This window comes from Wickerhamomyces anomalus (assembly GCF_001661255.1).
Source record: "Wickerhamomyces anomalus NRRL Y-366-8 unplaced genomic scaffold WICANscaffold_3, whole genome shotgun sequence".
Taxonomy (NCBI): Eukaryota; Fungi; Ascomycota; class Saccharomycetes; order Phaffomycetales; family Wickerhamomycetaceae; genus Hansenula; species Hansenula anomala.
This window is the reverse complement of record NW_017567112.1, coordinates 627,109-639,765: the sequence shown is the minus strand read 5'-3', so window position 1 is coordinate 639,765 and position 12,657 is coordinate 627,109. Positions and strand designations below refer to the sequence as shown.

General features: G+C 33.5%; 8 protein-coding genes across 8 annotated transcripts; 3 read left to right on the top strand and 5 right to left on the bottom strand.

The window, feature by feature from the left end:
• Positions 1-259: 259 nt before the first annotated feature.
• Positions 260-4,165, bottom strand: WICANDRAFT_30420 (uncharacterized protein; the record flags this gene model as incomplete). Its single annotated transcript, XM_019181731.1, has 1 exon — positions 260-4,165. The coding sequence occupies one exon, from the start codon at positions 4,163-4,165 to the stop codon at positions 260-262; it is 3,906 nt and encodes a 1,301-aa protein (XP_019039019.1).
• Positions 4,166-4,819: 654 nt separating this feature from the next.
• Positions 4,820-5,969, bottom strand: PTH1 (aminoacyl-tRNA hydrolase). The gene is given in 2 exon segments (XM_019186314.1): positions 4,820-4,842; positions 4,855-5,969. The coding sequence occupies 1 exon segment, from the start codon at positions 5,558-5,560 to the stop codon at positions 4,892-4,894; it is 669 nt and encodes a 222-aa protein (XP_019039018.1). The 5' UTR covers positions 5,561-5,969; the 3' UTR covers positions 4,820-4,842; positions 4,855-4,891.
• A 128-nt stretch (positions 5,970-6,097) lies between these two features.
• WICANDRAFT_62397 (uncharacterized protein) lies at positions 6,098-7,909 on the top strand (the record flags this gene model as incomplete). Its single annotated transcript, XM_019183356.1, has 1 exon — positions 6,098-7,909. The coding sequence occupies one exon, from the start codon at positions 6,098-6,100 to the stop codon at positions 7,907-7,909; it is 1,812 nt and encodes a 603-aa protein (XP_019039017.1).
• Positions 7,910-8,062: 153 nt separating this feature from the next.
• On the bottom strand, positions 8,063-8,749 carry GMC2 (Gmc2p; the record flags this gene model as incomplete). Its single annotated transcript, XM_019183355.1, has 2 exons — positions 8,063-8,272; positions 8,330-8,749. 2 exons carry the CDS (start codon positions 8,747-8,749, stop codon positions 8,063-8,065), a joined length of 630 nt encoding a protein of 209 aa, XP_019039016.1.
• Positions 8,750-9,003: 254 nt separating this feature from the next.
• Positions 9,004-9,351, top strand: POP7 (ribonuclease P/MRP protein subunit POP7; the record flags this gene model as incomplete). Its single annotated transcript, XM_019180524.1, has 1 exon — positions 9,004-9,351. A coding segment is annotated over one exon (348 nt), but the record flags the coding sequence as incomplete, so codon positions are not given.
• A 146-nt stretch (positions 9,352-9,497) lies between these two features.
• On the bottom strand, positions 9,498-9,920 carry WICANDRAFT_62394 (uncharacterized protein; the record flags this gene model as incomplete). Its single annotated transcript, XM_019183354.1, has 1 exon — positions 9,498-9,920. One exon carries the CDS (start codon positions 9,918-9,920, stop codon positions 9,498-9,500), a length of 423 nt encoding a protein of 140 aa, XP_019039014.1.
• A 703-nt stretch (positions 9,921-10,623) lies between these two features.
• Positions 10,624-11,358, bottom strand: DAL3 (ureidoglycolate hydrolase; the record flags this gene model as incomplete). Its single annotated transcript, XM_019181728.1, has 3 exons — positions 10,624-10,778; positions 10,828-10,907; positions 10,952-11,358. 3 exons carry the CDS (start codon positions 11,356-11,358, stop codon positions 10,624-10,626), a joined length of 642 nt encoding a protein of 213 aa, XP_019039013.1.
• Positions 11,359-11,611: 253 nt separating this feature from the next.
• WICANDRAFT_91734 (YjbQ family protein) lies at positions 11,612-12,293 on the top strand. Its single transcript, XM_019186313.1, has 2 exons — positions 11,612-11,948; positions 12,002-12,293. Exons 1-2 carry the CDS (start codon positions 11,648-11,650, stop codon positions 12,136-12,138), a joined length of 438 nt encoding a protein of 145 aa, XP_019039012.1. The 5' UTR covers positions 11,612-11,647; the 3' UTR covers positions 12,139-12,293.
• Positions 12,294-12,657: the final 364 nt, after the last annotated feature.

Sequence of the window (12,657 nt, the reverse complement as noted above, 5' to 3'; positions counted from 1 at the left end):
CAAATTACTTTCTGTTTTACCTTCGGGAGTTGGAATTCGCTCTCTGAAAGGAAAGGTTTGAGCACTGGTTAGGATTGAAACCTATATTGATTCAACATATTCAACGTTTCTAATACTACAATCCAGGATGAGATATTGAAACCAACTGTTTAATAACATTTGTAGGCAGACTCTTGAAAATGAATTAAAATGAAAACGTATAAGAAGTTCTAAAATGGGTATCTAATGTACAAATAAACCAAATAAAATAAAACAACCATCAGTCATGAGCATTTCTAACAGACGATGCTTGTGTAAATGTTTTAACTAATGAATGTGCCTGAGTCAATCCTGGAATCTCATGTGTTGTATGCACTCTATCTAATGACATTCTTGATAGAGTTGAAGTCATGTTATTTGATGAAATGTCTTTTTCCTCATCACTTAATGAAGCTTTACTTGAATCTGTATCTTCAAAATCACCTCTGACTGCACATTCTCTAATGATATCAATATCCCCTGGTCTGTAAAAAGTGTTTAATGTGGTGAAGACAAATCTTGGTAAGACATTAACTAAAACACCGACGAAGAAACATGCCCAGAAGGAAGTTTGACCATAAACTTGTGCAGCTGCTTTATATAATTCACCAGAGAAAGTTGATGAAGACCAAACACCGGACCAGAAAAACACAACTAAGATAGATAAAGAGTTAATCAACAAAGTCAGCCAATCCCATCTGTATTGTCTCAACAAAATATAAATATCACAAGAGGTGACAGAAATATGACAGACATAAATACCTATCCAAAATCTATGATCAACATTTAATCCATTATAACTTGCAATATCACCTTTATAGAAAACCAAGTATGGGAAAAAAAAAGTGATGACTGATTGGTATAGACCATCAATCATATAGTAGATAAATTTATATTGAGACCATTCTTTTCTTAGAATACCACTCATGTATAATTGCGGGACTTTTAAAGAAACCTTGTCAGAAACATCTTGATCTAAAACAGCCAAAAATATAACAGGTAATGAAGTAAATGCCAAGTTGAAAAACATAATATAGGTATATTCAAAAAGATAAGAACCATCATAATCATTATAAATACCATACCAAAACAATGTCATTGTGAATGCAATATTTTTGTAAAAAAATGAAGGAATCATCTCAGCTAAACGTTTATAAGACCACCTACCATGGACCAACACCAATCTTGTTAAGAATTTGAATTGCCCAATAGCATAATCTGAAGACATTGCAGCTTGTCTACCTTCCTCACCAACAATACCCACACCAACATTGGCTGTTTGAATCATTGCAACATCATTGGCACCATCACCAATAGATAATGTCATAACATCTAGTGCATCCCTAACTAATTTCACAACTGAAGCTTTTTGAGCTGGCGACACACGACAACATAAAACAGATTTACATTGTTTACAAAGTAACAAAAACTTTCTTTGTAAATCTTCATCTTCAAAAATGGCAGATAACGCAGCACCGTCAACAATAACTGCATATTGACCTTCTGGGATTGAATGATCAGTTTTAGCCTTTTTCAACTCTTCAATTGAACCTGTTGCGTTAAATTTTTGTAAATATTCAGTTAATTTAGAATCCATATCTTGTTTTGGATCTTTCCCTTCATCAGGACGGATCACTAATAATTCCATATCATTTCCTAATAAATTACATGAAAACCCAATATTAATAGCAGTTTCAATTTTATCACCTGTTAAAACCCATAATTTGATACCTGCTTTAGATAAAGTTTCAATAGATTCAGGAACACCAATTTGTAAACGATCTTCAATAGCAGTACCACCCATCAATACTAAATTTGACTCAATTTCACTAGCCAATTCCTCCATTTTTTCATCCCTATCCTCCATTGATGAAGATGCTGCATCATATTGCTTACTCCATTCCTGATACTCTTGTTTAGAAAGTTTACGACCAGCGATACATAAAGTTCTCAGCCCTTCACTAGCATATTCTTCAAGATGTTCAGCAGTTTTGTTTAACAAAACTTCATCATTTTCATTAGGATCAAGACGTGCAAAAATAACAGAATCAGCACCTTTGGAAATCAAGAAAATTTCATCATCTAATTCAGTGATAACACTCATTCTTTTCCTTGTTGAATTGAATTCTAAAATTTGTAATATTTCAAATGATTTTTCAGTTCCTTGAATATTAACAATCCCACCAGATCTCGTTCTTTTAATGAAAGTGAAACCAACATCACTTGCAGCTTGGACTAATGCAGCTTCATCTGGTGATTCTGCCTTGAATTCAAATTGATCAGGATTTTCTTTTAATGGTTCTGTCAAGACAGTATGACATAATGATAAACAAAGCATGAAATGATGATTTGCTTCACTCTGTGCCTTATCTTCCTTGTTATCCAAATCTGTCAAATATTCACTTGAAATAAATGTTAATTTTTCAGGATCAAAATGAGTATTTTCTGGGGATTCTTTCAATATTTGAATCATTTTGTCCCTATCCTCGTCTATAACTTTTTTCCATTTAACAGCTTCAGATGATGCGTCAATTCCTTTTCTTTTATCCATCCCCATTTGAGCCTCAGTGTAAGCTAATCCATAAGATTTACCATTGATTGTAGCTTTTTTAAACTCCATAACGTTTTGAGTTAAAGTCCCTGTTTTATCACTGAAAATATATTCAATTTGACCTAAATCATCTGAAATGTTCCAAGATTTTGGGGTGCATGGATAATCCAATTTCTCGTAATACATATTAACATCACAATAAATGAATAGAGCTTGTAAAGTTTTCACAATTTCCACAGAGATGTATAACGAAATTGGCACTAAAGCTTGATACAAGATAACAGCAACAAAGAATGAAATGATACCATTCACTGCAGGGGTGCTACCATAAGCTTTGAATTCATAAAATTTGAATGAAGTGTCTTTCCGATCATAAAAAGTACCATTAACAATACCGGAAACAAGACAAAGGATGAATAATAATGCAAAATTGATCAAGACTGAAAGATTTAACTCTTTAGAAATTCTTGATCTTTTGGAAGGTGTTATACCTGAATTTAACATGATTTTCGTTTCATGACCTGTGAAGATCACAATACCAATGGCCCATTTTGTATTTCTTAAAGTTGAACCTCTTAACAACATGTTGGTGATATTGATGGTTTCATCACTAGAATCACTTTTTTCATTATCTTCCCAATTTAGAGAACCTTGATAGTTGTACAAGTTCATACTTGGTGCTTCACTCTTGATATGGAAGTTACATTGTGCTAAATCTCTAGCATGTTTTAGTTGGGAAGTAGATTTCAAACCTTGACGAGATTTCAAATTGGTTTCACCATCCAAATTTTTAGTTTCAATAAAACATCTATTATCAGGATCAGAACTTGATAGGACAATGACATCAGCTGGAGCTTCTTCATTATTACGGATTCTAACAATATCACCAACTTTAACATTTTTCCAATAACTTTTCTTAAACCTTGGTTGTGATGCATTAGTTTGGTTCTTATTTAAAATATGATCAACTCCTGCTGGGATATCATTTGTATTTGTGTTATCAAGACTTGGTCTCAGTGATGAATGGTAAGTTTCTAAAGAACCTCTTGGTTCAGTTGAAGTATCAATGATTTGTTTCTTTTTAAACAATTTACCAAATGTGTTCAAGATCCAAACGAAAATTGATGAATTGAAATTACTTAATTTTGAACGGAACGGGATGTTTTTCTCATCAACATTGTAATTTTCAACACCTTGTAAAATTGAAATTGGGTTATTATTAACCTCTAAATCACTTATTGTTCTTCTAGAATCTTCAAATGCATCTTTAATAGCTGTAACAACAACAATGACACATAATGGAACAGCAGCCAGACCTGGATTTTGAACACCAAAGATTTGGAAAGCACCTAAAATAATCAAGAAGAGGAAATAAACATTTGCAATATTTTGGAATTGGAAAAACAAATTTTTGGGAATGAAGGAGAATGGAGTATATTTTGTAGTTCTAATTTCATTCTTATCATATATTTTCAATGGTCTATGAGACTTTTGATCAATCTCTGAAGGTGGTAATTCTTGGTTGAAGTAAACCGTTCTTGGTTCCAATACTCGGGGCTTTACAAACCAACCATGAATGGTTTCAGCAACACCCATTTTTCATCAAAGTCGCTCTATAGGTAGTTAGTATTTGATTATATCAAGTCTATTTGCTGAAGTTGTGCTAAAGTGTATTCCATGTAGATTGATTGATATTGCTTCTCATTCTCATTACCCTTGCAACATGTCAACCCAACAACATTACAGTACCAGCCTTTCAAGGCACAACTTCAGACTCTTTTCTTCATCGCTGCCTTTAACTCACTGTACCTGTGTTTCTCGAGCAGCAGCTTTACTTTCAAGCGCGTTAGCTGAAATTGAAGTATGGCAGTTTTATCCAAACGGTTGGCTTATGAAGTTGTTTATGATTCTTGATTTTGATAGTAGTTTGTTTGGGTTTTTTGCCTATGAAATTTTGTTCCCATGCGGTGCCAAAAGAAAAAAATATTACATATCATCGGGTGTCGGCTTCAAAGGGAGCAAGAGTTGTTCCGAGCGCGATTTGTTTAAGCGGTGACAAGTTTATCTGAGATTTGAAAGTGTGTTTTAGGTGGTGAAGTTGATGTTTGTTGTTGGTTGTGTTGGTGGTGAAGAGCTCTTCATTCTCCAGCAATTTGCTGCTTTTTTGGGCTGGTATCAAAGGACCCTGTCAAGAGCCAATGAAGAACCCGTGCATACATCGAAGATAGCTATATACAAATATTCTTTTTATTCTTATATACACCATGTTCATCTATTCCTTTCTCTAGTCCCTCATTTAACTAGATCATTATTCCTAGGAAGCTATGAGTTTCTCAAATCATCAATAATCTTCATCATCTTTGGGAAAGACTCTTGTTCAAGAGTTTGTCTCTCATGTCTTGATTGAACACCTAGCACATAGTCAGCAACATCATAAGGATCCCTTGATTCAGGTCTACCAATCCCTATTCCTATTCTATGATATTCAACATGACACATTTTACTGATGTTCTTTAGCCCATTATGACCACGCGGACTGGCTTTACCGCTTCTCAATTGAACTTCACCTAAGTCTTTACTCAATTCATCGTGTACCACAGCATATTGAACGTTATAATCAATGGATTTCAAACGTGAAAACAAGTGCCATGCTGGTTTAACAACGACACCACAGACATTCATATAGTTCAATGTCTGCAAGTAAAGAACATTCGGTCTTTCCAAGTCAACAGCGTACTCGACACCTCTTAGCTTTGGGTGAGGGAAGAACTTGTGTCTCGTCATCTGGAGCAGCAGCTTCCCAGTATTGTGTCTTGATCCAGCATAGTCCTTGTCTGGGTTCCCTATGGATGTCACGATCAGGAAAGTCGGTTTGTCGCTCTTCGCAGCAGCACTGCTGGCCACTTTCTTAGCACCACTCCAGAGCACTCTCGTTCCAAACACCATCTCTTGACTGTGGAACGTAGGCTCTCTGTTCCTGTTAAAACTCATCTCAAATAATTTTCACCTCTAAAAAAAGCACCGGTACGCACCACACCAGCCAAAAAGCCAGATCTCGATCGATTGTTTTTTCCAGCACCGAAGAGCATCAACAACATCAACAAATTGAATTAGTACCCGTATTGTTTTGCTGGATGAAAACACACCTTTTTGATGGAATTAAAGATTTAAAGAACACGAAATAGTCACCAGCACATAGCACACCTCCTCATAGGATCACACCTTTACAACTACACACCTCCCATCTCCTCCAGTCAAAATCCTGACAACATCTCCAGTTTTTTTATTGCTGACACAAGATAAAACCAAACAGCCCGTGGAGTGCTGCATTCCACCTTCAACAAACAACACCATCGCCCTGCAGAGAGAGCCACTCAAAGAGAGACATCACCCCCATTATAGATATACCCCCAAACCATGATATTTAATTTCAAACTCAACCAAAAGTCCTTGAGCAGACTCCTGACGAGCACCATCATATCTGTCACGTTGGTGCTAATATATCTTTTGGTGTTTAGGAACAACGATATGGACTACACAGCAATTTACAACACTTATAACCCAGCAACGTTCAGAAACACATTTGGTGGTACTTCAGATGATTCGGATAATCAATTCAAGTTTGTACCCATTGAAAATTTATTCCATGATGAAGAATTACAGAAGAGATTAAATAATGATATGAATAATTTTTGTCCAGTGTTCACATTCTTCAATGATGAAAAAATACGTAAATTATCAATTGAAGAACAAAATTTCCATAAAGCAATGTTGAAAAAATGGATTATGCTCTATGATTCCCTGGGTTTTAAAGTTAATATCCTACATTATAATGATGCTGTTAGCAATCCCAAGATGGATGAATTTGTTAATAAAAGAATCTTGTTTAATAAAAACAATCAAATCAATGAGAATTATATGAAGTTGTTAGCTTGGGAGAATAAAAGTTTACAGATGGATCCAGAATCCGGTATTTCTGGGTTTTATTCAGATTATACAATCTTCCCAATGGTTGGACATTCTTCAGTGTTGAGTGACCTAAGGCTTACATGTAAAGATTTCCAAGGCTTTACATTGTTTGAAGATTATGATTTCCAATTGATTACATCTGATTCATCTTCAATTTCTAAAATTTTGGATTCGTTGATTTCTAAAAATAGAGATTTCGAGATTTTGGAAACTGATAAATTTAATAGCATATTTGCAGATTATTCATTGAAAACTTTTGCCAAATTGTTGAATAACAAAAACATCAAAACTTTAGTGGAGAAAATACCCAAGATTTTGGATCAACATTTAAGAGCATATAGATTAACAAACAGGTTTTCCAAAATTAATATTGTGGATCCATTAGCATTATCAGATCATTATTTCTTCAGACCAATTTTTTCAATCTTGAGGACATTAACAAAATGTGAAGAATTTATAATAACACCACCAACTAAACATTTTTTGAAAAATTTTGAAAAAAATTTAAAAGAAAGATTACCAGATCCAATCACACCAGATTCTGATTTAGAATATGTCACCAGGATGGATAAATTATTGGAGGAATTGTATTCAAGTTCAAAAACAGCAACAAGAAACATGTGTTCAAATGATTTAGAAGTGGAAATTACAAATGAATTGAATTTTGATTCAAAAGCATTAAATTTGATTTCAATTCCTCATCCAATTTCTGTTCTTTCTGCATTGAAATATAATCAGAAAAATGTCTTTATAAGTGAAGAAATTGTTTCAATTGAACAAAATAATTTCTTAACTACACTATTATCTAAAAATTTTAAAAACATTGAAGATCTTTACAACATTATTAAAAACATTGATTTGAATTATTATTTTTTCAATTTTGAAACAATGACACCAGATTCATTAAGACATGAATTATCAATTATTTTAGGGTTTGAACTGGACAAAATTACAGATAGTTCACCGGTTCGTTATAATGATGCTTCGAAATTCCTGAATGAAATAGTTGATGAAAATATGATATTATCACAAGGTGAATTAATGAGGAAATTAGATAATGTTAAACAATTGGTTTCAAAATATGGTGAACCAATGTCTTATGTTATTAATCAAAGACAATCAAATTCTAAAATTCAAGAATTAAGAGATCGTTTGAAAAATTGGAATCAATTGGAAAAACCAACAGATCCGGCAAAGATTTTAGAAACTCAACATTTTGAATCAAGACATGATCCGATTGTGGAAATTTCTGAAAATTATAATAAATTAGATTCATCAATATGGCACCTTGTTAAAAATGTTCGATTTATTGATGATATGAAATTTAAGGAGTTGACAAATATTGGGATTACTAAATTCAATAATTTATAGACAAATCAAGAAGTTGCAAAAGATTATATTTATTTCATTTTGAAGCATTTTTTTGTTTCCCCCGTTTCCCATGCATGATTTATACAGTAATAATATTTAACTATTTTAACGAAGATTTATGGTATTTTGAATTAGATTAGTTGTAGTTGTGAATTATGTGGCTGGTTTGTCACTTTTATTACCACCATCCTGTTTTAGATTCTTGATTGCATTATCAATCAATTGGGCTGATTTGACAAGTTCATTTCTTGTATGGTTTAAGTAAGCCTCTTTGGAATTTATCCATTCTTTCTGATTCCCAAGTCTTTTTGCAACTTTTTCACTATCCAAAATATAAGCAGACTCTTGCCAAATCAATAGCTCCTAAATGATGAGTTAGTATTGCTTTGAAAAGTTAGTACATCAAGGGTATAATCGAACTTTATTCAATTCATCAAATTCTTTGGTAATGTTTTCCATATCTTTAGAATAATCATTGAAGATAGATTCAGACATTTCCACTAAAGCCCTCCAATCAAACTTCTTTTTCTGGATATTTCCCCCTTGTTCATCAACAAAAATTTGTAAAGTTTGATCTTTTAATTCAGTCATTTGCACAATTTCATTCATTAATGAGATCAATTCTTTTGACTTTGAAGAAACAGCTTCATTGAACCTAGTCTCAGCGTTCTTGTTAACACCCATGATTTCCCTTCTATGGATCATTGGACTTGTAACTGGACTTGACGATTTCTCTGTATCTCTATCAGCGCTTACCGCTGTGATCATACTATTGTTATGATCTGAAGCAGACCCTGGCTTCTCGGGATTCTGCGGTTCAGTGCTTGGTCTTTTCTCCATAATCACCTATCACCAACTCTAAAGAACCTTTCAGTAGAACATTGTAGTTGGTTAAGCGCTGGTAAATCAAATTCAAATTCTGGATTTTACAAGTGTTGATGTTTCGCGAATGTGTTCTGTGATTGTGGGCACGGTTCTCAAAATTTTGTAGATGCTTAAAGTAGTTGAACTTGATCAACTTGAGTGAAGATATTTAGAAACCAAAATCAATAGTCATGAGTGATAATCCTACTAAACAACCTCGTTTCGAAGGTAAGCATATAAGGCACAATCCTTCCAAACATTTCAAATACTCTGATCTAGAGACAACTATTCATATCAAGGCTTCAACTCCATACATTTCAGCAATAAAAAGAACGAAAAAACTACTTTCAAATCTACCCAAGAAACAACCAAAATTTGAATATATAACAGTGTTAGGGATGGGTGCTGCTATTGAGAAAACATTAAGTATTGGTGTATTCTTTCAAGTTGATGAAGGTGCTAAAGTTGATATTCTTACCAAGACGGTGGAAGTGCTGGATGAATTTGATGATGAAGATTTAGATCATGATACTATCTATAGAAAGAGAAAAGTATCCGCTGTTGAGCTACATATATACAAGGACAATGATTTTGAGTGAAACAAAAAGGAAAACGCTTTTGTATTGATAGTATAAATATTGAATATTTTGTTTTGATAAATTATAATGCATGTCATGAAAAGTGGTCGTTATATATCATTAGCTTGTTTGGGGGGAATAGAATCTTAAAGTTCTTTTTCATTTGAATTTCCCAGCTTCTTTGAACAAGAATCTTTCAAATACGTTAATTCTTCAATCTCATTCTGTATCTTTTTTTGATTTAATGATTCAAATAATTTCAAGGCAAAAACAGTAGTTTCCAAACATTTAGCATAATCTCTTTTGAAATACAATCTTTCCGTCAAATTTTCTAATTTTGCACGATCACTTTTAACATTTGGATCAATTTTGGATAAATCTAATTCTTCCAACCAATTCTTTGTATTTAAAACAGGACCAGTGGCACGGAACTCATTTTTTTGATATTCATACTCTTCATCTGTTTGACCTTTACGGACTTTTGTCTTTCCTGAACCTTTTTTAACTGTGACTTCACCTGTACTATTTATTTGTTGATGTGGTGAGAATGTAGGCTTACCAATAGCCATCTCTGACAGTTGGTTGACTAAGTTTTGGTGTATTGTTTCCATCATCTTGAGTATATTATTCTTTGTTTGTGAAGAATTTAGTGGCATGTAAAAGTGACAGGTTTGAAAGAACTTTCCTTGGATGGCAACCGTGTCTGATTTTATATCAAATCGAATAATGTCCAATAAATATAGAAACAGCAGTAACCTCTGTATCGAGAATCTTTTCCTGAAACGTGAAATTTTTGTTCGCAAGTGTCATATAAAAAAAAATTGGTGAGGGGTGTGTGCCTACCGCATCATGGCTGGCGATGAGCTTTTGATGGTGAGACATAAACATTTCGAATTACATAACTAACTGTTTTTAATTAATAAAAAGGGTCTTTGAGATCATGAATCTACTTTGCTTTGATTTAGTCGTTTTGAGAACTTTTTGAATATCAGTTCTGTAACTAGTTCATCTACAAGTCGTCCACTGAAGTGTAACGGGAATATATGGAGCTCAAGGTTAAAACCCAAATATTTAACTCTAGAACGGTCATTTTAGCAACTGTTAAGCCCAAATCTCACCTTTTCCCTGATTTAAACGCTATGAATCCAAGTCACAACTTACAAATTCCAGTTTGCCTTCAAAATATTAAAGTTTCAACGTGGAACTTCTGGGAGCCACACACAAGAATTTCAGATACCTTTCCAACTACACTTGAAGAATAATGCAACGATTCTATAATTTTGAGCTCAGATGGCTCTTAATAACAACATTATAACCAGGTTCAAAATAACATTCCTGACAATCTTCATCTGCTATTCCATTCTCGTGTATCAATACACCGAAATCAAGGTTATCAACTAATGAAACCATTGGTGCATGCCATGTTCCTGATATGTTAGTGTCATTATTAAATTGATTCTAAAATTGATTACTCACCTGCACCATATGTCACAGCTTGGTTCCCTTTACATATAAAAGCTTCTAAGGTATCTGGATCAGGTAATGAATCTTCTATTCTGAGTGTTAGTATGGTCATATCAATACAAATTCCAAATATCACATGCCTTTTCTTGATTTAGCACATATAACAATATATGCATCTTTTTCCTTATCAACACCCATAGGCAAGAATGTTTGGGTGCTATATGGATGTCTTTCTAAAACTTTTGAAAGATATACAATATTCCCATCTGAATTTTTTTGAAATAAATGATTTGGCGGTGAACATCTAAATATATTCCAATTAGCTTGAGCCTTCACGCCTGACTTGGCATTTGATGAATTATTTATTACCTTAGCAACTTTATGAACTTTAACAGCTGTACCATAATTTGCACTTGATTGTTCTTTTAAACCAATTTGATGATCTGCTGAAATTATATCTCCAAATTTTGCAAATGATTTTGGAGTTAATTGTTTAGTCACAACAGCTTTCTTCCCAGTAGTATCATATGTCTTTAGAACCATCTTTGAATCTCCCTATCACTTGATCTAGAATCTCATTACCTGAGTTCTATATGGTTTGTTTGATGGTTTTATACCCAACTTCAATGGGCAACTCCGTCGCTTTCTTATCAACATTACGAGCCCTCGGAAAAACAAAATTGGTCGAAATTATCGGAATTGACGTTCGCGAAAAAAGTCAGACGTATACGCTCACGAGCTTACATTTCCTCAATACTTATTTGCTATTCCATTCTTTCCATCTTCATTCACTAATTTTAAAAGCCAATTGACAAACTAGAATATATTCAAAATGAGCTGGTATCAAAAGAAGATCTCACTTAAATCTAGATCAAGAGGTGCATACCTTATCACTGAAGAAATAATAAATGCCCTACCAGAATTGAAAGATTATAAAGTTGGTGTACTACATTTATTTTTACAACATACAAGTGCTGGATTATCATTAAATGAGAACTGGGATTCAGATGTCAGACAAGATTTGAATTTGGCCTTGAATGAATTAGTTCCAGATGATGTTAAGGGAACCCATTATGCCCATAGCTCGGCTGGTGAAGGTCCAGATGATATGCCAGGACATATTAAATCAACCCGTAAGTAATAATTTTGTTAATTTTGCAAGTTGAGAATACTAACATTTTTCTAGTTGTTGGTACTGATTTAACTATTCCAATCTCAAACGGTCGCTTAGCAACAGGTACATGGCAAGGAATCTATCTATTGGAATTCCGTGATTATCAACATACAAGAAATGTTGTCGCTACAATCAACGGTCAGAAATAATTTCAGTAACGTTATGAAGTTTTGTATTTATTGAGATCTCAAAATCCATGCATTTTAGAATATTCATACGTGTGTTTCTTGTAATCTTCAAACTTCAAATTGCAAATTCATCATCTTCGGAGTCATCAAAAAACGAAGTAAACAGGACAACAGTACCATATATCAATACTCCACCAATTATGGATAGTATAGCTGCTGGTGTTCTTATGACGTGGGAGTGTTGTAAAACTAACGAGAATCCTATTGTTCAGTTAGCAAACTTGCTTTAAAATGTAAATAATTTTCAACTTACCCAATCCTGATATCAGTAAAAATGCAGATAAAAACTTTCCAAAATCAACAACATATCTAAATAGTTAGTAAATGGTCCAGTGCAATGGGGTTTTGAATTATTCAGTACTCACGTTGAAGTCTCACTCATAAAATCATCATTAGACCACCTATTACAAAAAACAATAGGCAGGTGTGCCACCAGTAGTATAAATGCTATCCAAGTTGTTAAAATCAGTCAATTTAGAG